Source organism: Maudiozyma barnettii, assembly GCF_903064755.1.
Source record: "Maudiozyma barnettii strain CLIB 1767 genome assembly, contig: KABA2_07, whole genome shotgun sequence".
Lineage (NCBI taxonomy): Eukaryota > Fungi > Ascomycota > Saccharomycetes > Saccharomycetales > Saccharomycetaceae > Maudiozyma > Maudiozyma barnettii.
Window position 1 is genome coordinate 435,121 of NW_024545244.1, and position 23,455 is coordinate 458,575.

Here is a 23,455-nt window from a genome sequence, read left to right on the forward strand (position 1 = left end):
TGTCTACAATAGTAAAACACTAGTCAAACATATTTATAAATTAATAATAGTATAAGAGATTACACGTTACGATGCTGAATATAATGCATAGTCGGATAGCAAAACTATGTCGAAATCCACTTATCGTCTCCATCCCCTCTAGATTGATCCATAATTCCACAAAACAAGCTATGTTATTTGAAGGAAACTCAATAGGAATAGCGAAAACAGAAGAGGAACGAATGAGCTCTGTGTTTGGTGGAAGATTAAAGGGTCAACCTCCAAGATCAACAAGTAGAATAATAGTGGGACAAAGTAAAAAGATCGCTGGTGTCGATGTTCCGATGAAACCTGAAGAACCTGATAACTGCTGTATGTCAGGGTGTGTTAACTGCGTTTGGGAGATGTATAACGATGATGTCAGGTATTGGAACAAACAAAGAAAATTAGCAGCGGAAGATATCGCCATGACTAACGAAATTTGGCCTGCGGATTGGAATCCTCCTTTAACTGCAATCCCAGTGAAAAATGTACCAGAAACATTAAGACACCAGAAACATATGCTAGATAAAAAAGTAGAAACAAAGAGACTGAAATCGATAGCTGAAGTAAGATCATTGTTCCCAAAGAGAGAAGGACCATTACCTAAAGCTGTTTTAGAGGCTAAAGCTAAAAATCAACAATTACATTCATCAACCTCTACAAAAGATCTCCTTGAAAATGAGGATGACGGTTGGGATGAAGTACCGGTACATATAAAGGCATTTGCAGAATTCGAAAGAAAAAAACATCTATTAGCAAAAGAAAATAAAATAAAACGTAGAAAGGCAAATCCTCTACTTGCTCAACTAATAAAACAGGAGGAGGAATATGCCAATAAAAATAAAAAGTTGTAAAAAGTTCTTGTAAATATATATATATTTATATATCACATATAAACTTACAAATACATATTCATATATTCTTATAGCGTATATTCATTGCCTTGTGTTTATTTCGTTCATAATCTGCTTAATTTTTTGGTATTTTGAGTTATATTCTTCTATTGTCGCATCTTCACCGTCATCATATAGCCAGTTTTCTGTGTTATCGACCAACTTTAAGATATATTGTTTTTCTTTAGAATCTAGAAGATCAGAATATACACCTTCAACTTTTGAACGCAAAGAATATATCGATGATTCAAGTTCATTCTTTGTTTCTTCAGTGTCTTTTACTAGCTGGTCTTGTTTAACCATTACTGTTTCAAGTTGAGACCATTTGGTAAGGTTGGCATGGTTAGGAGAAATCGGCAATGTTTCGACATTTAAATGCTCGATTCTCCTATAATTGGGGAGACCGTTTTCTTTACCATCAGATTTACTGGAATCCTTTACAGTTACATAGACATCTTCGACATGGACAAATTTAGAAACATCACATGACACAATTAACTCCACATGAATCTTTTCGGATTTTTTAGCCATATGTTTTTTTGGATCAATACCACTGATTTTCCACGATCCCAGTAAATTATGATTAATCTCTGAAATACTTTCCTTCACATTATGCCTTTTCCCATTATGGGCTGCAAGTATAAAATCAGAAGATACCTCGATGAAAATAGATTTAATAACGGGATAATGTGTAACTTTAGAGAACAACTCCACAGAATTATGTCTTCCAGGGACAGGTTTATCCCAATAAAGAGATATATTTTGGGCTAAAACATTTTTAAACTTAATTGGCTTTAAAGCTATTGTGGATGAATATTTGGCCGCAATCAATGCAGCACCTTTGACGGCAGCTTCATCTTGATTTAATGTAGAAGATAGCTTAATCCCGGTTCTTTCTTCAATCAAGTTTTTGACAAGTGGAATACGAGTACTACCACCTAATAATTCAATAGAATCTAAACTTTCTACACGGGCTCTTTTGAAAGTTAAAGCAATGCATTGCTCCAACTTTTTGACCACAATTGGTGTGATCAGTTCTTCGAATTTCTCCCTTGTTAACTCCGTGCTGACATCAATGTCATTCATCAGACATTCAATATTTAATTGTCCTGATTTGTTGACTGATAAAACCTTTTTCAATTTTTCTGCTTGAGTCATTACTCTGAAGTAGGCCTTTTTATTTTGTCTTATGTCAATTTTATATTTTTCGATAAAGAGGTCCGCTACATATTCAGTAATAGCTCTATCAAAATCTCTACCTCCTAAACCTTTTACGAAATCCGAACTCAAAATCTTCACCTTACCCTGATGGAAGGAAGCTATCGCAAAACTTGTTGTAGTGTGACCACTATCAACGAAACCGACAACTTTTGCCTTTTGTTTCAATTCAGGTAGATCTGGCTTTGTCAACCCATAAAACACAGCGGCAGCTGTTAAGCAATCAACCAACGTAACCTCAGCTAATCCTGCAATCTTACATGCATCCATTAAGGCTACTCTTCTTTCTTCGTTATACCATACTGGAATGGAAATGCAAACATCCTTAATCTCTGATTTTATATCATTTAAGGCCATTATTTTCAAATGATTTAAATACGTAGCAACCAATTGAGTTGATGAAAATTGTTGTAATCTCCCTGCATAATTCACTTCTACACCTACAAAATCATTAGGAAACTTAATAAGTGTTTCATTCATGTACTTTTTCTCACGATCGAAATCTGGAGTATTAAATCTTAAAGCAAGTAATGTTTGCAAATTATCCACGGTATTCAATACGTTAGAAATCTGCTTAGTCTTACCATCTTCACCAATATATCTTTGTTTTTCTCCAAACCCCACAATTGAAGGTGTACTACGGTTTGAGACGTCGTTGATCAATACATCTACACCATTATTTCTTGCAACTGCAATGACAGAATGCATATTACCAAAATCTATACCGACAGGGAAACTCATTTTGTACCTTTATTATAGTTGTACCTTGCTAATTATAACAGCCAATTTTTAATACGTTCTTGTTGGTTACTGTTCAACAAAATATATAATGTTATAATTTAGTTAAACTTTACATTATATTAATAATTATATATATATTTCACTTCGAGAGTGAGTTATTATTATTATATATATATCTTATTATAAAGCGACGCCCCCTTATTTCCTTTGCTAATATATACGGAAAAATTGCAATTTACATAATGAAGTCAAATGCAATAATAAATAAAGCACCGATAAATTATGAATGAAAGAACGGTTGGGAGCATATTGTAAGTATATTCTAAGAGTCTAAAGACCAACAATTTTCCAAAGTGGTGCATTATAAATTCCAATTAACTATAATATGTTGTCTTATTCAAGATTGCTTCGAAGCGGGAGGAATTTTCATACGTCTATCCAATCATTACAGCACTCAGGGTCATTCGTGTTTCCAAATAAAGAATTAACCAAGACTAAGTTTATATTCGATAAAAACACCCACACAGTTGAACAAATTACCAATAATGCGAACAGTTTTGAGAATTCAAACATTGTAATCAATGGCTGGTTGGAAAAGAAACCAAAGAAAATTGGAAAAAATTTAATATTTGCTACGCTACGTGATACTAATGGTGATACTATTCAACTTGTTGATTCAGAGTCTCTATTAAAGTATAGAAACGTTGAGGATGTTGTACAAATAAGAGGGAAGCTTTCAGCTAAGAGAAAAGCCGCATCTAGCAATGGTAATGTTAAAGAATATGAGATTAAATTAAGTGATATAAATGTCCTTAATTCATCTAATGAAAAACCTGCTCAACTGAAGGATCAAAAATTGTCCGGTATATATCCTCCAGAATATAGAGTCTTACAATTGAGATTACCAAGTCAACAATTATTACTAAAACGAAAGAATGAAGTATCTAAACTTCTTAGAAATTTATTAGATAAGGAAAATTTCGTAGAAATTGAAACTCCAACCTTGTTCAAGCCTACACCCGAAGGTGCAAGGGAGTTTTTGGTACCAACCAGGTCAGGAAAATTCTATGCCTTGACTCAGAGCCCCCAGCAATATAAACAAATGTTGATCGCAGGAGGAGTTACCCGTTATTTTCAATTAGCAAGATGTTTTAGAGATGAAGATATGAGGAAAGATAGACAACCAGAATTTACGCAATTAGATCTCGAAATGGGATTTGCTAATGGTGAAGATATTATGTACTTGATCCAGAATCTGATTTGTGAAACATGGTCCAAATTTGCTCCTCTCTCAAATAAACAGTTGATGACACTAAATAATTCTGGCAAGTTGAAAGACGTGAATTCAGGAAGCGATATTTATCGGATGACGTACAAAGAAGCAATGACCAAATACGGTATTGACAAACCTGATTTAAGAGCACCAAATTTAAAAATTATGAGCTTGCGGGAGTTTAATATCCATAGTTATCAAAATTTAGACTTCCCAATTTTTGAAGTAATCATTATTAGAAACGCTGTGAAGTCAAAAGAAGATTATAACAACCACTGGGCTAGGTTATTACAGAAGGATGATTATTCAAATAGAGTACCGATCGGTGTTCCAATTTTGTCTGATGCAGATCAAACAAATTGGTTCAACTCATTTTCCGAAGTTGCAACGTTTGAAAATCCAATACTGTTAAATAAGTCTCTAAGATTACAAAAAGGTGATGTTATATTTGGATCGTCTCGTGAGTCAGATTCATCTATATTTGAAAATCCAACGCCTTTAGGTAGATTACGTCAGCTAATACTTAATACACCAAAGGGTCAAGAACTATTCTACGAAACTAAAAATGATGTTGCCACTTGGGTTGTTGATTTTCCTTTATTCTCACCTGTTGTCTCAGAAAATAAGAAAATGACAAACTACCCTGAATACGAGAATAAACTATGTTCTACCCATCATCCATTCACTATGGTCAAACTTGACGATTATGACAATCTGAGAGAGCATCCTTTACAGGTTAGGGGTCAACACTACGACTTTGTAATGAATGGTGTTGAATTAGGTGGTGGGTCAACCAGAGTGCACGATCCTGAATTGCAAGATTTTATATTCGAAAATATCTTGAAAATTTCTAACGCCAAAGAATTATTTGGTCATTTATTAGAGGCACTGGCTATGGGTGCTCCGCCTCATGCAGGTTTCGCTATTGGGTTTGAGAGAATGTGTGCCATGTTATTTGGCAGGGAGAGTATAAGAGACGTCCTGGCTTTCCCTAAAAGTGTGAGTGGCGTTGATCTAGTGGTTAAGAGCCCTGCATTTGTAGAACAAGATGTGTTGAAACCATACAATATCCAATATATACCTTCCAAAAAAAATAGCGAAGCAAATTAAATGTTGTGGATAAACTACTTTCCACTGAAGAACCAGGTAAGAACTTATATCTTGGATGATATCAATCATTATTTTAGTTCTCTCCCTGTTTTATCTGTATATAAAAAATCATTATACATATTCGTATTTACAAGAAAATAAATAAACTATTACGCATATATGAGAGTACATTAACAGTCTCAATCATTTATTCAAATTTAATGGTTTCACCCAGTTCTGGACAATAACAATTATCCCTAATGCCAGCAAATACAGCCAATTGTTCCAATTTTTCCTTTGGTTCAAGAAAATATTCACCACTTAACAAAAAAGTCCCCCAATGTACACCTAACACATTTCTTGCTTTCAAATCATTCATTATCTTGATCACCTCATTGGGGTTTATGTGTCTTGGTCTCTGATGCCATTCAGGACAATATTGCCCGCAAGGTAATAATGCCAACCTGACACCGCGACCATACCTTTCTCCAATTCTCTTAAACAAATCATTCACATAACCTGTGTCACCGCCATGGAACATGATCGGTCTATCATTATGAGAAAACATAAATGTACACCATAACGATTGGTTTGTATCATATACATACCTTCCTGACCAATGCATTGCAGGCGTACAAGCCACTTCATAATTTTGATTGTTTTTAATTAACTCACATTTATCCCACCATGACAATTCAATAACATTTTTCACATTATGATTCCTCATAAATTTCCCCATGCCCTTCGGTACTATCCATAATGTGTTTGATGTAGCCCAGTGATCCAGACTCATCATATCGAGATGATCAGGATGATTATGCGATATCAATATGATATCAGGCTCAGGAACTTCTGTAATTAGAGCAGGTCTACCTGTAATTCTCTTGGGGCCTATATTCTCCCTAAGTAGATATTCGCTAAAGATCGGATCTGTTATAATTTTCAATCCGTTGTACATAACATAATTACAAGATTGACCAAGCCATGTATTATATATTGGGATATTTTCTGGCTCATAGGGACCTGTCAAGTTGACATTCCGCCCGTCATGGAAATCTGCCGAATCTCTATGTACTATCTTATAGTCAATTAATAAATCAGTGGTATCTTCTATCTCAGAGGGCCAAACTGGCTTATGAACGGGCATCAACTTCTCCATTTGTCTTGGATCAGGAGGAATCCCACCTCTATTACGTTCAAACAACTCAACCACTCTATTGAAAAAAAATTCATAAACGGTTTGAATTCTATATTCAGGGAACGGATTTTCATAACGTCCTAATACTTGTAATGGCGAATATTTCAATAAAGTACCTTCGAAATTCCTGTTATCATCTTTCTCGACATCTGCCAATAAGTTATTCCTGATTCCAATTTCCCTAAATGCTGATAGAGAGACAAATACTGCATAGCAAGTATAGGGAATTAATAGACCAAAGCCTACTCTAACAAAAAACTTCTTTGATCGACTTGATTTTTCCTTATCGTTACGAGACTCCCCTTGGTTCGCCTGTTGGGAATAAAATACCTTGGAAAACTTCTTTGTTAGAACATTGCTACTGCTTTGTGCATATTTCGCAAGTATTCTCGACTCAGATTTTAACAACAATGTTGAAGAAGGAAATACATGTAATTTTGCGATCCGAGTGGTACTATATACATTGATCATGGTAATGAACTCACTTTAAAGAAACGAACAAAAATTAAATATATATGTACAGGTTCAGAAAAGAGACCGCCCTGAGTTCATTCTTGTATTATTTACCATATGACTATCCCAATATGGTCGAACTTTACTAATTAAATATAATGAATAAAATAAATAAAGGCGGGCATTATATTATTCCCTTTTGCCTATTTCATAATTTTTCAGAGAGCGAACGATGATGATTCAGCTTGTAATGCCAATTCAAAGTACATAATTAACAGATAGTAATAAAAGAAAAAGAAAAAACACAGAACACCTAGATTATTGTAATAGGGCAATTTGACAACGTTGACTATATATTAAAAATAAACGCCCTTTATAACACTTCGTATTTCCATTTATATTCCTTCCGAACAATACCATTATCGAAGTATCAAACTATTTCCCTCCATACAAAATCTATGCAGTCCGAATTTATTCGATGAGTGAAAAATTCCTGAAATTTTTCAAATTTTCGAATAAATTTTGTGTGCGGCGGCGGATTAGCAAAATTGATAATGGAGGAGGAGGGCATCGCATTTGAGTAATTTCAGTATTTATAAGCAATGTAAGATGTAAATACTTAATGGTCTTGTTGAGTAGGAACATTGTATATGTATTATTTGTGTTTGGATATTTGTATCGTTTAGGGAGTGTATTCATTTTATTTATTGCACCTGTGGACCTACCCTTAAATATACTAAAAGATCAACGATGTCATTTAGAAAGCGGGGTGAAGTATTGAATAATGGTCGTGGTGGATCAGAAGGTATCCCAGGTAGAACGCCTGCTGGTATGAACAATGCAAATAGAACTTTACCTAATAGAGGGCCTATATCCAGTCCTCAACAATCACGTACACTGACTGGTAGGATGCAGAATATGAGGGTGTCTGGCGGACCTACGACTATAGCACCTGGCTCTACCGCACCACATAGTGAAATGGGAACAGTTAGAGATGAGGAGAATAGTGTGTTGCTGAATCATCCTGGTATTAGACCATCTCCTTTAAGTGGGACATTTGTTACATCTACAGGTTGTGAGGATTTGGATAAAGTCCTGACCCACATGGGGCTCCCATTAGGGCATTCGATGTTAGTTGAAGAAGAAGGAACCACTGAATTTAATTCCATTTTGGCGAAGATATTTGCTGCACAAGGGATTGTTTATAATAGACTAGCCAGTGGTGGTAAGACTACTGGTGGTAGCAATGATAATGGTAATACCCATTTGATTGTGTTATCCTTCTATCAGATGTTTGCAAAGGAATTGCCTGGCCTTTACAAGGGTTCTAAGAAGGATATTAAGAAGTCTAAAATATCTGATGAACAATCTAAATTGTCAATTCAGAATTTAGCTGAAAACACAAGTACACCATCTAGATATAAAGATTTTAAGATTGCTTGGAAATACAAGTTAGCAGATGAAGAGAAAGAAAAATTGAATGCAAAGAAAAGTACAAATACAAAAGAAATTAATGATGAATACAAGGATTATAACCATCAATTTGATATAACATCTAGAATCATGCCAGCTCCAAGTAACTCGGAAATATCTTTTATTTCTCCAAATCTCCCTATTAGTACAATATTGACCCAGGTTGAACAAATAATTAAGAGACAAAACAATAAATTGGTCAGAATTATTATTCCGTCTTTCTTGCATCCAGCAATGTATCAAGCTGATTATTTCTCACTGTCAAAATCTATCTCTCTGATTCATGGTCTAAGAAGCATAGTTAAAGTTCACGAGGATAGATGTGTTCTATTCGCTACAGTCTCGACTGACATTTTGAATAAATTGTTACGTATCCAATTGGAGAATCTCTTTGATGCAGTAGTTGATTTGGAGCCATTCCCACAAGATATGTTGCAATTCTTAGAACGTATATATAAATCACAACCTAATAAGGTACAGCACGGTTTATTACATGTTCTCAAGTTACCTGTATTCAGTGAACGTGGTGAGATGCAAGTCAAGAAGTCTGAATGGGCTTTCAGAAATGGTAGGAAGAGGTTCGAAATCGACGAATGGTCTATACCTGTGGATGATGTAGAGAGTAGCAGTAATGCTAAACAACCAGGAACTGATGATCACAACCACGGAAATGAAGGGGAAACATCTCATAACCATTCAAACTCAAACGCAACTGCACCAAAGAATACGAAGATTTCCCTTGAATATTGATATCGCTAGCATCTCTTAAAGAGAGTTTACTCTTTAGAATAGTTGTATACTTTACTACGTATATACATATGAATAGGTTATTTAGTTATACAGAATATTTGGACGACCTTGTGCCAATGTTAAGATCTCTGTTAAAATCTCTCATCTTAAATTATATAATAGCAACGCCATACAATATTAAAATTTAAAAAAATAATGACGAAAAAAAAAAGGGTGAGGAAACAAAAACCTAAAGAAGAATTAACAAATGAAACAGTAATACAATCTTAATCGTCGACTAGTTATATCTGAATACAAACTTTGGTGTAATTTAGAGTTTCTAATTAGTCAGACAATCAGAAATTATAAATAGTTAATTGGTTATCCATTTACAAACAACCAGTACCAATAGATATGAAAATATTACAGTTTAATCAGGATGCTACTTGTTGTGTAGTATCGCCATCTGACAACATGGTGAACATATACAATTGTGACCCATTTGGGAAATGTTTTGAATTTAATACGAGAAATGATAACAACAATAATACAGAAAATACTAGTGGAGAAAGTAATTCTAATAATATGACGCTTGGAGGGACTGGTGATGATGAGGGAAATGCAATTGATCACATCAAACAAAACAATATCAATCAATCAATTACTAATGATGATTCATTTGTAGTGGAAATGTTGTTTTCTACTAGTCTAGTGGCCATTTGTGATAGGAACCAAGGTCCCATAAAAAGTAAAAGATTAAAGATTGTTAATACTAAACGAAAATCAATAATATGCGAGCTTGTATTCCCTCATGAAATTGTAGATGTTGCAATGAATAGAAAGAGAATGTGCATCCTCTTAGAAAATGATCAAATAATTATTTATGATATATCGTGTATGAAACCATTGGAGACTATCGATCTTTGGGAGAACCCAAAGTTAAGTACGACAAATGGTACAACTGACTCTACAGACGACTCACAACGGAATGTCACACAGCTTCAAGTAAATGATTATTCAAAAAAGAGAAGAAACTCCCTGACAAGTAAGATTCGCCCTCGAATCGTTCTGAGTAATGACGACAGAAGTATATTGTGTTATACGTCTTTTAGTATGTCCAATAGTAAATCTGGTTCTTACTTAATAAATGATATAGTGGTATATGATGCATTAAATATCAAGCCGATAAACTATATTAATAACGTCCATAAAGGGAATATATCATGTTTAGCTATAAACAATGATGGGAAACTTTTGGCCACAGCTTCAGAAAAAGGAACTATCGTTAGAGTATTCAGTACTGGTATCGATGTGGATTTCAGTTCTGGCAAACAACTGCAATATGAATTCAGAAGAGGAACAAGACCTTCAAACATATATCAACTAATATTCAATAAAACATCGACCTTAGTCGGGTGTGTTGGTGATACAGATACGATTCATTTATTCTCGCTCACGCAAACAAGCATGGATAATGATATATCAGTGCAAGATAATGTCACTCCTGCTCATGTAGAACAAGAAAACAATGATATAAGTACATCAAGCCTTTCTTCAGGAATAAAAAACTCGACTGAAAGACCAAAGCAATTTGCCAACTTCTTGTCGAAAAAGATTAAAGCTTCCATATCGAATAAAAGTATTAGTCGTGATTTTGTTCATATAAAAGTAGAAGAAAATGCAAAATATTGCATAGGATTTCCAAATGAGTATCCAAAAGAGATATATGTTATAGGGAATGACGGCTTATTTTTAATATATGCAATCCCTACGAACCCTGGAGAATGTGTATTATCCAAATCTAGTAAATTTGAATGAAAAAAGTAACAGACTCCTCAACCTTTGTTTTTTGGACACTTTTCTATTTGTACCAAACATGTGAATATGTTAAATCTTTATGTGTAGCTATACAAAGGATGTAAAGAATAATAATATTATTTAATGAATACATGATGACCTATATACTTAAAGTAGATATAAAATATAATTGAATTGAATTGAAAGTATTGCATTATTTCCACCAATTAGAATACCATGGCTTTTTATTTACAGGTTGAGAATCATAATTGTTGGTCACAATTTTTTCTTTTGTTTTATTTGTCCTGATGAGCTCACGTAATTCATTCTCCAGTGAGGTGACTGTGTCCAACATTTCAATTTCCTTTGAGTTATAAGCAAGGTTCCACCACAATAGCTGCCAGCATAAGTAAACTGAAGAGCAAATTAACATGAACATTATACCTGCTCTCTTAAAGTCTCCAACTCGAACTGGCCTGTTAGATATGACAGAATTCTCCCTTTGTTCTTGTATATTTTTCAATCTTCTAATTTCGTTTTTCAAATTTAACTCTGCAGTCTTTTCATTTATTAGTTTTTGTACTAAAATTGGATCTACATTATCTAACGATTCTAATTTAACTAAATCATCTAAGGATGTTATATCATGATTGGTGTTACCCTTAGTATAGTATCTGATATGACCTCTTTTAAGTGCAGATAACCCCAGGTTCTTAATATTACATGAGAATTTAGTTTGTAGCATTTTCAAAAAGTAGTTTAATAATCTTCTGATGATAATAATTATTTGCTTAGTGTTACGCTTTCCCTGTTATTTCGACCTTTTATTGGAACAGTGTATTCCATGAAGATATTCACCGTGAAATAAATACATGAATATGTTAATCGTTTTATAGTTAAACGCGCGGAGAAAACAAAGTCAAATAGTCATTTATTAGAAAACAATTGAACTTATAATAACAATTCTTAACAAGTAATTTAACACAGTATCTTGTGAGATTAGCTACCATCACCCATGTTATCTTTAACGTATTCAATAGGGAGCAGAGTCGGGTACTTTCCTAATGCTAGTCGAAATATTTTAAAACGATTCTCAAGTAACTCAACTGGAACTAATGTGCTAGATCTTCTTAGGGGGAGAGGCTTAATATCCCAAATATCTGCACCTGAAGAAGTACTTGCCTCCAAAATACTACATGGTGATAAATTAAAAATGTATTGTGGGGTAGATCCCACAGCAAAATCTATTCATTTAGGTAATTTAGTACCCATGATGTTAATGTTAAATTTTTATGTTAGAGGCCATGATATTGTAAATATTGTAGGTGGAGCTACTGGCGCAGTTGGTGATCCTAGTGGGAGATCTACTGAGAGGAAAGCAATGAACACAGACACTAGATTGGATAACGTTTCTCGTATTACGTTGCAGTTGGAAAGATTCTTCAAGAACGGGTTGACTTACTACGAAGATAAATATAAATCTGACGATAATGAGGTTAATAAAAATTCAGGTGTCTATACCATGACAAATAATTATAATTGGTGGAAAGATGTGAAAATGATTGAATTTCTCTCACAATACGGGAAATATATCAGAATTCAATCGATGTTATCAAGAGACTCTGTGTCTTCTCGGTTATCAAGTCAAGGTAGTCTTGGATTTAATGAATTTACATATCAAATATTACAAGCTTATGATTTTTATCATTTGTATAGGAACGAAAACACTACAATTCAAATTGGTGGTAATGACCAATGGGGTAATATTACAGCAGGGATTGATTTAATCAATAGAGTTGAACAAAATTCGTCAAATGTGAAGAAAAATCCTCCATTTGCCATTACTGTCCCATTATTAACAACTTCCAATGGACAAAAATTTGGTAAAAGTGCTGGTAATGCCATTTTCTTGGATGAGGAAATTAATACACCATATGACATATATCAATTTTTCTTAAATACTACTGACGCAGATGTTGAAAGATTTTTGAAGATATTTACTCTGATGCCTTTGAACCAAATTGTAAAAGTAGTTAACAAGCATAATGATTCCCCACAATTACATTATGGTCAATCTGTATTAGCTAAAGAAGTAACGGAATTAATTCATGGTACTGCAAAAGCTAATGATGCTGAAACCATCTCGAGAGTTTTATTCGGTAATGATATAATTATTGAAGATTCGAAGGAATTGAAGCGAATATTTAGTGACGCTAGAATATTAAAACAAACTAATCAAGAATCAGACCTCGTTACATTGATCTCTGAACTAATGCAATGTTCGAAAGCAGAAGCAAAACGTAAAATAGTTCAAGGTGGTGTTTATTTAGGTGTAAATAGAGTCCGGGTTGTGAAGAGCATTTCTGATTGGGCCCAATATTTGATTGGTAACGAGATATTGCTAATCAGAATAGGTAAACAGAAATGTTTTGTTGTTGAAATGACGGCGTAGAAAAATGGAACACTCTTGTATATGTATATATGACTAATCAACATGTAAATAGATATTGTGTCTCTCTTTCAAAATGAAGATCAGTCCAACATACAATTATTTCACCAATCAGAACTACAATTCATCAGACGACTTAATCTAGATATTGCTGTTTAGATGAGAATGAGTAAGAGAGTATAGTACAGGCTATAACTACTATTATTCACAGTTGCAATATGGGTATATTGGCATCAATTTCAGAAATATCCTGAAGTATAGGATATAATCTAAATTGTGCCCCCTATTCGAATGTTCACTTTTAAAATCCATATAATCAAGCTTAGGTTCAAAGAAATAAAAGCCTTTCTTTCCTACGTGTTAAAATTCTAACAAAACAATTACTGTTATGTATATCAACAGAATAGTATTTGTGTGCTTGAAACTCTTAAATTAAATGACAGTCTATGAGTTAATATTGGTACATATATACGCCAAAAATAAGAACAGAAAACACACAAAGCTTGAAAAATTCCCAACTTACAGATTATTCAAATGAATACATACGATACATACATGTCGCAATGTCGACAATCAATTAGCTTAATCGATTTCTTAATATTTAAATACTCCCAAGGATAGTAGTAATTGCAATGAGCTATAGGTATTTCCATTTAGCATGATTAGAGAAAAATCTTAAGTTGAGTGATTGATACAGACCAGATTGTGACATTAATAAACATAGGAGTTTTTAAACAACTCTCAGATTGATAATTTGTTAGCTTCTTACACATAAATATGTAGCTTATGTTGTTTTTGAATATCGCAATTTGTGCTGTATTATATACCACTGCTTATTCATGTATATCTATCAAAGTTTAAATGGTAGTAGGTATCAAATTATCAATTATAAAGTTCAAAAATATACCTTAGATTAATCATGTAAGCTTTAACACGGCTATAAATCTTTCTCAATATACCAGCAACATATATCTTTATCATTCCCTTGTTTCCAACGTCAAAATAGAGGACTACCATACCAAATATTGCAATGAAGAAAGCAGAAGTAAATAGTAGCGTTGTAATTAGTGATGTTAAACAAGTCCCAGAAAAATATCTTTGTCTGCCATCAGGGTGACCAACACATAACGAAAAATACTCCTGCCAACCACGTACAGCACTGGCAGAGGCTGCAAATGTTGCCACTAATAAACCGAGCCAATTATCTCTTTTAATCGAGCTTGTAGTTTCTTGGTTAACATATACAATACCTATTCCATCAATGGTGCAATAACCAGTAATGTTCAAATTACAGTGGGGAAGTTCTGAACGTTCAATCAAATGCGAATCATCTGCTGACCAATTGGCATTTATACCAGAAGAGTAATTAGTTAAATTGTCTGTGCCATTATTGTTAGTTGATGTGCTCCTCACTGGTAACGGAGAGACCAGAATGCACCAGATAAACACCAAAGAAACCATTGCAAAATATAAGTTTTTGTTACAAGAGTTTTATGTTGAGGTAATTGACGAATCTCTTATAGCCCGAATTACGAATTCTACAAATTAGAAACCTTTATTTGATATATATGATGCCTGGAATTGAACATATATGTATACATATATTGACTACCTTTTTCAAATATTGCAGTTAATCCCAGTTATGCAAAAATTTGAAAAAATTGTACGTCCATTTCTTGAACAATTTTAGTCTTTGTCGCAGTCATTTTCATGTAAAAGAACTTGGTTCGTTAAAATTAAAGAACGAGTTCATTATTTAACTTTTTTTTCCTATGTAACTTCAATTATAATCACTTCGAAATCTTTCTTTCTGATTGATACGTCAAACTATAAGGAATATAAATAGCATTTTCCTGGTATTGAATATAATGTCTAGCATTTACTCGTAGGTTCATTGTTCATTGTGCAGTTTATGTCCTGAAATATCAGGTCTCAGAATTTAAGGTTTTCTGGCCCACTATAATTAGCGTAGCCAAAAAATGCGCCTCCGTTCTCTTATTTTTTAGTGGCAAAGGTGGGTTTCTCGTTCATATCCATCTTAATTTCAGCAATTAAGATATATATATCAGTCAAGGATAGCTATGATATAGATAACGTTAAGGTCAAACAAATAAATATTACTATTGGAAGATCAAATCAATTATATCCATTGTACCACAAATAAAAATGACTAGAAAAACTATCGTATATGAAAAGGCCGCCAAGTCGTTATTAGAACGCCATAAACAAAGGGTAATCGACCATTATCATCGAGAAGGCACCGATCAGGAGTTCATCACACGTATGAAATCCCTAATTTCAAGCAATCAGTTTGCTAACGACATGGCCCGTAACAGTGTACGCCTATGCCATGTGTATGAAAATCCGGATTGGCATACAAAAGTAATGGATACATTGGACATCGATCGAATTTATAAGAATGTTGATGAGATGACTAAGGATGATGAGGACGAATATACAGATAATTTGGTGAAGGAGTTATTACGTTATTTCAAGAATGATTTCTTCAAATGGGTGAATGCGCCCCCATGCGTGAATTGTCATAATATCGAATTTCAGCAATTCAAAAGAAGTGATCGTCCTAACAGTATAGAATCTCAGCATGATTGTAGTGGTGTTGAAGTGTACCAATGCGGGAATTGTAAAGTAGAGACCCGATTCCCAAGATACAACGATCCGCTCAAGTTATTGGAGACTCGTCAAGGTCGTTGTGGGGAATGGTGTAATGTATTTACTTTAATCCTTCGTTCCTTTGGATTAGAGGCTCGTTATGTGTGGAATAAAGAGGATCATGTTTGGTGTGAATACTATTCATCTAATTTGAAACGTTGGATACATGTTGATTCGTGTGAGGCATCATTTGATGAGCCGTTTATTTATTCTGTGAATTGGAATAAGAAGATGAGTTATTGCATAGCGTTCAATAAAGATGGTGTATGTGACGTAAGTCATCGTTATCTTATTAAGAACCAATTACCTCGAACAGCTATCTCTGAGAAAGAATTATCACAACTCTGTGAGTTTTTCACAAGTCAACTTCGAGGCCATAATACAGATGATAATGAGATATATTCGTTGTATAACCGTGACGTTGTTGAGCAATTATCATGGATAGATGATTCTAAGAAGAAGAAGAATACTGCAACAACCATCAGTACTGCAACTCAAGGTAGACAAAGCGGATCAGCTGAATGGACAGCACAACGTGGTGAAGACGGTAAATAGGTAATAGTAACAAATATTTGATAGACAGTTACATAATAAAAGAGTGAGAGAGAGAAAAGAAATGTTCGTGAATCTAAATGTATTTATTTATGTATATATATATAAAATGTTGATCTATATAGATCAAGTGAAGGTTAGAAGAAAGAAGGAACAAAATTCAATTCTTTTCATTCGATTTAGCCTTTTTAGCTTGTCTTTTCTTTAATCTTTTTTGTTTCTTAATATAACTATAAGAATCTTGTTCACCAAATCCATATAATGGTTTAAAACTCTCTAGAATTCCACAATCTTCGAACAAATTAGGGAATATCCAAAATCCTTGATTCTTCCCACCGGAGACGAAAATCAAAGATACTAAGAACAATATTAATCTAAGAATAGCAATGACGAAAAATGCACCTAGAAATACCAATGCAGCCAAAGAAACGTAATAAGACCCTCTACGCATAGACATTGGCCATAAAGGATAACATACCAAAGCCAAAATACCTGCTACTACAGCTACTACGGTAGCGTAATCCCAAAATGATTTAGGGTTATAATTCCAAACGTAATATTCATCTGGAGTCAGTTGTGCTTGTTTTGAGGGTAATAAATGAGGATAATCTTTGCTTGGGGATAAATCGTGTTCTTTCAATTCATCTGAATGTAATTTTTTCACTGGGATAACGATTTGTGATTTAATTAAGGTGATAAAGATTAATCTTGCTTCAGCTTCAGTAGCAGCAGCTGGGTATAAATCTGGTTGATTTGATGATTTTTTCTTATATTGTGGAGATTCCAACGCTCTCACGAATCTTTTATAACGAAAAAAATCTGTAGTACGTGATTGAAAGATACCATATCTTTGTTTCAATAATTTGTTACGTCTTAGTAAAGATGCAACAGCCAATGCGGTCTGTGGATTACCTTGTGGAACAGCCTCAGACATTGTAAAACGGTTCTATAATAATGCAATGAGTGTGTATGTTTATATATTGTAAATCAATTGTTCAAATAAGCAATAGTAATGGAATATATAGATACATACATACATATATGTAATAATGTCTCAAATATGATGGAGTAAGTATTAAATGGATGAGTGCGTGTTCTTATTAAATTCAAATAATTTTTCAGTCGACGCGCTTGTTTGTGTTATATGGCAGTGAATCGCATTGAATAAAGAGAGAATAATATTATTTAAACGGTGTGCACGTCGTTTAAAGTGACGGCCAGCATGATATGATATATTACCAACGATAATACTGGGTAAAACTGGGTGATATGACTAGTATAGTAATTGAACCCCCCAGAAGTAAGATCTTCTTTGGTCGAATAGTGTCATATATATTATGCATTATTTGAATCAACATTATAAAAAAAGATAGTGTATAGCAAGAGGGGATTAATATCATGTAAATGATAATATGATAGGGGTATGGTCCCTGTCCACTTACAGTTACAGCTATAATCGGCTATAATATAATTATGATGGTTCCCATTTAAATATAGAATGTGTCATTTCTAACAAATGGTTTCCGACCACTGCCGTCACTACCGTCCTATCATTATTTCTTGCATGTATAAAAAATAGCATAGTGCTGATAATAGAAGTGCATGCAACTAACAACACTTCCAACATGTGCACTATCTATTCGATGGGTAAGAAGTTGTTGTTGTTGTTCACTGTTTGCTGACTGTCTGCAGGCTTGTCGTTGTTGTTGACTATCAAAATATTGAATATTAGATATTTTCTACGGGGAGTTCTGTGCGCTGAATAATCCGTTTATTCGAGGAGACGGGGAGGATCGGAGAGAGCGAGAGCGAGAGCGAGAAGAGGCTACTTCTTCTTCCTCCCTCTTATTGTTAAAGGGTGACCTGACATCTTTATTGAACAATATACAGAATAAAATTAGCATTAGAAGTGGAATTCGGATTTGGCTGGTGAGATGGGAGGGCATCGCAAGATTTGAAATTGTATATATATGCACTTGATATAGTTGCAAGCTTGTATATTGGTTCCAAGTCTACTACTGTCTATCTACAAATTATGTATCCAATCACCATATAGAATACTTAACTGCACTACATTACATATGAAGAAGACAATACAGAAAGTAGTATGGCATTTTGAACCATTTTCGTTTGTAATGGTAATGGGAACAGGAATTGCCTCTGATATTCTTTATTCTTTCCCATATCCTGCACGTTGGTTAAGAATATGTTCATATATTTTATTTGCAATTGCATGTCTCTTATTCATATTTTTACAATTATTCGCTTGTATTCATATGTTTTGGTATGCAAGACGTTATTCATGGCATAGATATTTTAATCATTATTACAGAAATTTAATGCATAACGTCTTTTGGGGTACTTATCCAATGGGTTTAGTAACTATTATTAATTATTTAACAAATTTAACGGAAACTCCTTCAATCATATCTGAAAATAACGCCAAAAGATTAATGATTTTCATTTATCTCTTATGGTGGTACGACATTACTATTTCAATGTTAACAGCTTGGGGGATATCTTTCTTAATTTGGCAAGATTATTATTATACAGAAGATTGGGCTAATAAATACCCTGTAGGAACAGATAGACAAAAAATCGCTACTCAAAATTTAAAAAGTACTTTATTAATGAACGTTATACCGTTAGTAGTGGGAACAGCATCAGGTGCATTGTTTACAATGACTAATATTTTTACAATTACATTTAATAGAAATATTCAATTATTAACAATGGTCATTTGCATATTATTATGGTTACACGCTATATTATTCGTTGGCATCCTTGTAACTTTATTCTTTTGGAATCTTTATGTTAATAAATTACCGAAAATGCAACAAGTTTTTACGATGTTCTTAGTATTGGGTCCATTAGGTCAAGGTGCATTTGGGATATTATTAATGACTAATAATATTAAAACATATGTCGATTTATATTATCCTGCTATAACATCAATACAAGCACCAAAGGGTTCAGAGACTGCATTATTGACACTTTTAATCCCATGGTGTTTTAAAATATTTGGTTTAATAACTTCATTAGCTTTATTAGGAATGGGTTATTTCTTCACAATCATCACTTTTGTTGCAATCTTCTCATATTTACCTGTCAAGGAAGAATCTACCACACCTACGACTAATAAAAAGATCACAATGCTGACTTTCCACAAGGGTTTCTGGGCAATGACTTTCCCTATGGGTACGATGGCTTTAGGAACAAATGAAGTCTGGAAACAATATGGTCAATTTGTACCTATTGGTGCCTTTAGAGTAGTAGCCGCAATATATTCGGTATTATGTGTCGTTTGGGTTATAGTATGTTTAATGGGATCAATATATACTAAATGCATTCCGTATTTGAAACATCAATGGAATAGACAACATCGCCACTCACAGAATGAAGTTTGTGATGAAGAATCTCTCAGAAAAGATGAGGATGATGACCAATTGGATTCAATGGGTAGTGCGAACGAGATTGATGGTAGTGATGACAATGCTTCAGAAGCAACAATAGGTATTAGAGAATCGGATTCAGTGATAGAATTGGCTACAATGGCTACAAGAACACAATAGTAATAATAATAATAATAATATTAGCTTGCTTTTCCAGTACTCCCGTTCTCTCGTCTTTTCCTTGCATACAGTCATATTGTTATTAATTCATACATATATCTATTTATTGTATTTAGTTTAGTGTTCTTTTACTAATTCATCGCAGCATTTGTCATAGTTACAACTTATTAATCAGTCGTTAATTTTTATTATTACATAACGAATCATTTACATTTTGCTTTACAGCACACGTTTTTCTCTTACTAAGCGGCGTTGTCATCGCGTTAGTAATCATCGTCATCGTCGAAGAAATATTGAAATTTTTCAACTTTAGAGAAAGGGGAAGAACACAAGAGGATTTTTAGTTATTTAAGGGGATGGTTCCTCAAAACATTTATAAAAAGTATTATTTTCTCTCGTTTCTTCCAATATATATATCAACAATATCTACAGATAACTATAGATATCTACTATTACTATTATTATTATATGCTAAAGGCTAAAATTATGGCTCCTATTATTAAACACTACGATTATTTGGTCATCGGGGGTGGTTCCGGTGGTGTTGCTTCAGCCAGAAGAGCTGCCTCATACGGTGCAAAGACTTTGCTGATTGAGGGGAAAGCAATGGGTGGTACCTGTGTCAACGTTGGTTGTGTTCCAAAGAAAATCATGTGGTACGCATCAGATTTGGCAAATAGAGTACAACAGGCAAATGAGTATGGGTTATACCAGGATTTCGATTTGTCCAAGAAGAACTTGACATTCAATTGGCCACAATTTAAGGAGAAAAGAGACGCTTATGTCCATAGGTTGAATGGAATATATGAAAGAAACATGACTAAAGAAGGTGTCGAGTTTGTTTATGGTTGGGCTAAGTTTAACAAAGATGGGAACGTCGAAGTCAAAGAAAGAGACAGTGGTAACACTGCAATTTATTCGGCATCTCATATCTTGATCGCTACTGGTGGTCAAGCCATACAACCAACTGATATCCCTGGTTACGAGTACGGTACAAACTCCGATGGGTTCTTCAGATTAGCCAAACAACCAAAGAATGTTGTCATTGTAGGTGCCGGTTATATCGGTATTGAATTGACTGGTGTGTTCCATGGCTTGGGATCAAACGCTCATTTGGTCATTAGAGGTGAAACAGTACTAAGAAAATTTGATGAATCGATTCAACATACTGTCACAGATCATTATGTCGACTCAGGTATTAATGTACATAAGTTGTCGAAGATTCAAAAAGTTGAAAAGGATTCAAAGACTGGTAAATTGACTGTCTATTTGGATCATGATGGTGAAATAATTGAAGATGTAGATGAATTGATTTGGACTGTTGGTCGTAAGTCTCTCCTAGGGATCGGTACTGAAGAAGCTGGTATTAAATTGAATGAAAGAGGTCAAGTTATAGTTGATGAATATCAAAACACTAACGTTCCAAATATTTACTCTCTAGGTGACGTCGTCGGTAACATCGAATTGACTCCAGTGGCAATTGCCGCAGGTAGAAAGCTATCCAATAGATTGTTTGGTCCAGAAGAGTTTAAGAATGAAAAGATGGATTACACAAATGTTCCAAGTGTAGTCTTTTCACATCCTGAAGCAGGTTCCATAGGTCTATCTGAAGATGCTGCTGTTAAGCAATATGGAGCTGAAAACTTGAAGATTTACAATACAAAATTCACTGCTATGTACTACTCTATGTTGACGGAAAAGTCTCCAACTAGATATAAGTTGATCTGTGCTGGTCCAGAGGAGAAAGTTGTTGGTCTACATTTAATTGGTGATTCTTCTGCTGAAATGTTGCAAGGTTTCGGTGTTGCGATTAAGATGGGAGCTACAAAGAAGGATTTCGACAGTGTTGTCGCCATTCACCCAACAAGTGCTGAAGAATTAGTCACTTTGAGGTAAATAAAAACAGCAACTATATCTATATAAAGATTCTAATTGTTGAATTCGATTTAATATATATTATATTTTCAAGACGTTACACTTTTATACTAGGTAATTATTAGTTTGCCTTTGTTTGATGTGTGTTAAATACTTTCTTTTGTTTTTGGAATACGTTTTTTTTATTTTTATAATTACATATAATGATAATTAATTACATAAATTATTGGATTTGTTTTATATCTTGATATTATAATATATTTTTTATTTTGTAGAATGCCAATCAATTTTTAAACTAAATTAGATTAGATGGTCCTACCGCCAGAATTGAGATAAAAAGTTTTAAAAAAGGGAAAAAAAGGAAAAGAATCGACATATGCAAATACTAATTGGTCGAAATCTTATTTGGAATTATATTATTACCTTTAATAAAGACTTAAGCCTTTAGAGAAGAAGCTCTTCTCTTTCTGATTTCAGCCTTTTCAGCCTTCTTTTCAGATAGTCTCTTAGCCAATAGTTGAGCGTACTCAGCGGCAGCTTCTCTTTGAGCTTGAGCGTTCTTGATCTTTAGAGCCTTTTGGTTTCTCTTTCTTTGTAGTCTTTGTGGAGTGACTAGTCTTTGGATCTTTGGAGCCTTGGTGTAGGTCTTTTCACCCTTGGTGACTTCTCTTCTAATAACGAAGTCACGGACATCATCTTCCTTGGTTAGACCGAAGAACTTTCTGATCTTGTTAGCTCTCTTTGGACCTAATCTCTTTGGAACAGTGGAGTCAGTGATACCTTCTAGTTCTTGTTCACCCTTCTTGACAATGACTAGAGATAGGACAGCTAGATCTGGACCAACAATGGAACCTCTAACAGACTTTCTCTTTCTTTCACCAGAACGTCTTGGTCTGTAACAAGAGACACCCTTGGTTAGAAGTAATTTGATTCTGGTTGGTAGTAGAACACCTTGCTTCATTGGGAAACCTTGCTTATCGTTACCACCGGAAATCTTGAAGGTGTAACCCTTGAATTCATCACCAACAGATTCACCTTCGACTTCTTGGCCGATTCTCTTGTCGAAGAAGACACGGATTCTGTGTTCATCATCGATTTCATAGGTCTTTTGAGTACCGTTAACTGGGTAGGAGATGTTTAGCTTCATGTTGGTCTAATACGTTCTACTTTTTGATTCGGTTTTTTTAAAAAAGACTAAAAAAGGTGAAACTTCTTAATTATCAAACTTTTTATATATAGATACACACCTATTAAAAACTAAGCTTTAAGATAAGTCTCTAATCGTTAGCTAATTGAAATTAGAGAGTTATTGGAAAATTTTACGAAGTTGCTACCGTTGTTTCTTCGGAGACAGGAGATGAAAAGGTTAGTCTCAATCAAATTGGTAACATTACAAAACAAAACTATCATCATTACTCCCTCAGCATGCTGTAATTGATATTGGAACTTACT

At 34.0% G+C, this 23,455-nt stretch overlaps 14 protein-coding genes across 14 annotated transcripts; 8 read left to right on the forward strand and 6 right to left on the reverse strand.

The window, feature by feature from the left end:
- Positions 1-71: 71 nt before the first annotated feature.
- DPC25 (Dpc25p) lies at positions 72-875 on the forward strand (the record flags this gene model as incomplete). Its single annotated transcript, XM_041551692.1, has 1 exon — positions 72-875. One exon carries the CDS (start codon positions 72-74, stop codon positions 873-875), a length of 804 nt encoding a protein of 267 aa, XP_041407626.1.
- An 81-nt stretch (positions 876-956) lies between these two features.
- Positions 957-2,873, reverse strand: KABA2_07S04400 (uncharacterized protein; the record flags this gene model as incomplete). The annotated part of the gene is made up of 1 exon (XM_041551693.1): positions 957-2,873. One exon carries the CDS (start codon positions 2,871-2,873, stop codon positions 957-959), a length of 1,917 nt encoding a protein of 638 aa, XP_041407627.1.
- A 385-nt stretch (positions 2,874-3,258) lies between these two features.
- On the forward strand, positions 3,259-5,256 carry MSD1 (aspartate--tRNA ligase MSD1; the record flags this gene model as incomplete). Its single annotated transcript, XM_041551694.1, has 1 exon — positions 3,259-5,256. One exon carries the CDS (start codon positions 3,259-3,261, stop codon positions 5,254-5,256), a length of 1,998 nt encoding a protein of 665 aa, XP_041407628.1.
- Positions 5,257-5,443: 187 nt separating this feature from the next.
- FMP30 (N-acetylphosphatidylethanolamine-hydrolyzing phospholipase D) lies at positions 5,444-6,904 on the reverse strand (the record flags this gene model as incomplete). The annotated part of the gene is made up of 1 exon (XM_041551695.1): positions 5,444-6,904. The coding sequence occupies one exon, from the start codon at positions 6,902-6,904 to the stop codon at positions 5,444-5,446; it is 1,461 nt and encodes a 486-aa protein (XP_041407629.1).
- A 732-nt stretch (positions 6,905-7,636) lies between these two features.
- ELP4 (Elongator subunit ELP4) lies at positions 7,637-9,109 on the forward strand (the record flags this gene model as incomplete). The annotated part of the gene is made up of 1 exon (XM_041551696.1): positions 7,637-9,109. One exon carries the CDS (start codon positions 7,637-7,639, stop codon positions 9,107-9,109), a length of 1,473 nt encoding a protein of 490 aa, XP_041407630.1.
- Positions 9,110-9,502: 393 nt separating this feature from the next.
- ATG21 (Atg21p) lies at positions 9,503-10,906 on the forward strand (the record flags this gene model as incomplete). Its single annotated transcript, XM_041551697.1, has 1 exon — positions 9,503-10,906. The coding sequence occupies one exon, from the start codon at positions 9,503-9,505 to the stop codon at positions 10,904-10,906; it is 1,404 nt and encodes a 467-aa protein (XP_041407631.1).
- Positions 10,907-11,099: 193 nt separating this feature from the next.
- Positions 11,100-11,630, reverse strand: INA17 (Ina17p; the record flags this gene model as incomplete). Its single annotated transcript, XM_041551698.1, has 1 exon — positions 11,100-11,630. The coding sequence occupies one exon, from the start codon at positions 11,628-11,630 to the stop codon at positions 11,100-11,102; it is 531 nt and encodes a 176-aa protein (XP_041407632.1).
- Positions 11,631-11,900: 270 nt separating this feature from the next.
- On the forward strand, positions 11,901-13,337 carry MSY1 (tyrosine--tRNA ligase MSY1; the record flags this gene model as incomplete). The annotated part of the gene is made up of 1 exon (XM_041551699.1): positions 11,901-13,337. One exon carries the CDS (start codon positions 11,901-11,903, stop codon positions 13,335-13,337), a length of 1,437 nt encoding a protein of 478 aa, XP_041407633.1.
- An 879-nt stretch (positions 13,338-14,216) lies between these two features.
- Positions 14,217-14,795, reverse strand: KABA2_07S04554 (uncharacterized protein; the record flags this gene model as incomplete). The annotated part of the gene is made up of 1 exon (XM_041551700.1): positions 14,217-14,795. The coding sequence occupies one exon, from the start codon at positions 14,793-14,795 to the stop codon at positions 14,217-14,219; it is 579 nt and encodes a 192-aa protein (XP_041407634.1).
- Positions 14,796-15,500: 705 nt separating this feature from the next.
- On the forward strand, positions 15,501-16,559 carry PNG1 (peptide-N4-(N-acetyl-beta-glucosaminyl)asparagine amidase; the record flags this gene model as incomplete). The annotated part of the gene is made up of 1 exon (XM_041551701.1): positions 15,501-16,559. The coding sequence occupies one exon, from the start codon at positions 15,501-15,503 to the stop codon at positions 16,557-16,559; it is 1,059 nt and encodes a 352-aa protein (XP_041407635.1).
- Positions 16,560-16,716: 157 nt separating this feature from the next.
- On the reverse strand, positions 16,717-17,490 carry SEC62 (Sec63 complex subunit SEC62; the record flags this gene model as incomplete). Its single annotated transcript, XM_041551702.1, has 1 exon — positions 16,717-17,490. The coding sequence occupies one exon, from the start codon at positions 17,488-17,490 to the stop codon at positions 16,717-16,719; it is 774 nt and encodes a 257-aa protein (XP_041407636.1).
- A 1,147-nt stretch (positions 17,491-18,637) lies between these two features.
- Positions 18,638-20,128, forward strand: SSU1 (Ssu1p; the record flags this gene model as incomplete). Its single annotated transcript, XM_041551703.1, has 1 exon — positions 18,638-20,128. The coding sequence occupies one exon, from the start codon at positions 18,638-18,640 to the stop codon at positions 20,126-20,128; it is 1,491 nt and encodes a 496-aa protein (XP_041407637.1).
- Positions 20,129-20,596: 468 nt separating this feature from the next.
- GLR1 (glutathione-disulfide reductase GLR1) lies at positions 20,597-22,024 on the forward strand (the record flags this gene model as incomplete). Its single annotated transcript, XM_041551704.1, has 1 exon — positions 20,597-22,024. The coding sequence occupies one exon, from the start codon at positions 20,597-20,599 to the stop codon at positions 22,022-22,024; it is 1,428 nt and encodes a 475-aa protein (XP_041407638.1).
- Positions 22,025-22,439: 415 nt separating this feature from the next.
- Positions 22,440-23,150, reverse strand: RPS6A (40S ribosomal protein eS6; the record flags this gene model as incomplete). The annotated part of the gene is made up of 1 exon (XM_041551705.1): positions 22,440-23,150. The coding sequence occupies one exon, from the start codon at positions 23,148-23,150 to the stop codon at positions 22,440-22,442; it is 711 nt and encodes a 236-aa protein (XP_041407639.1).
- Between the last annotated feature and the right edge of the window lie 305 nt (positions 23,151-23,455).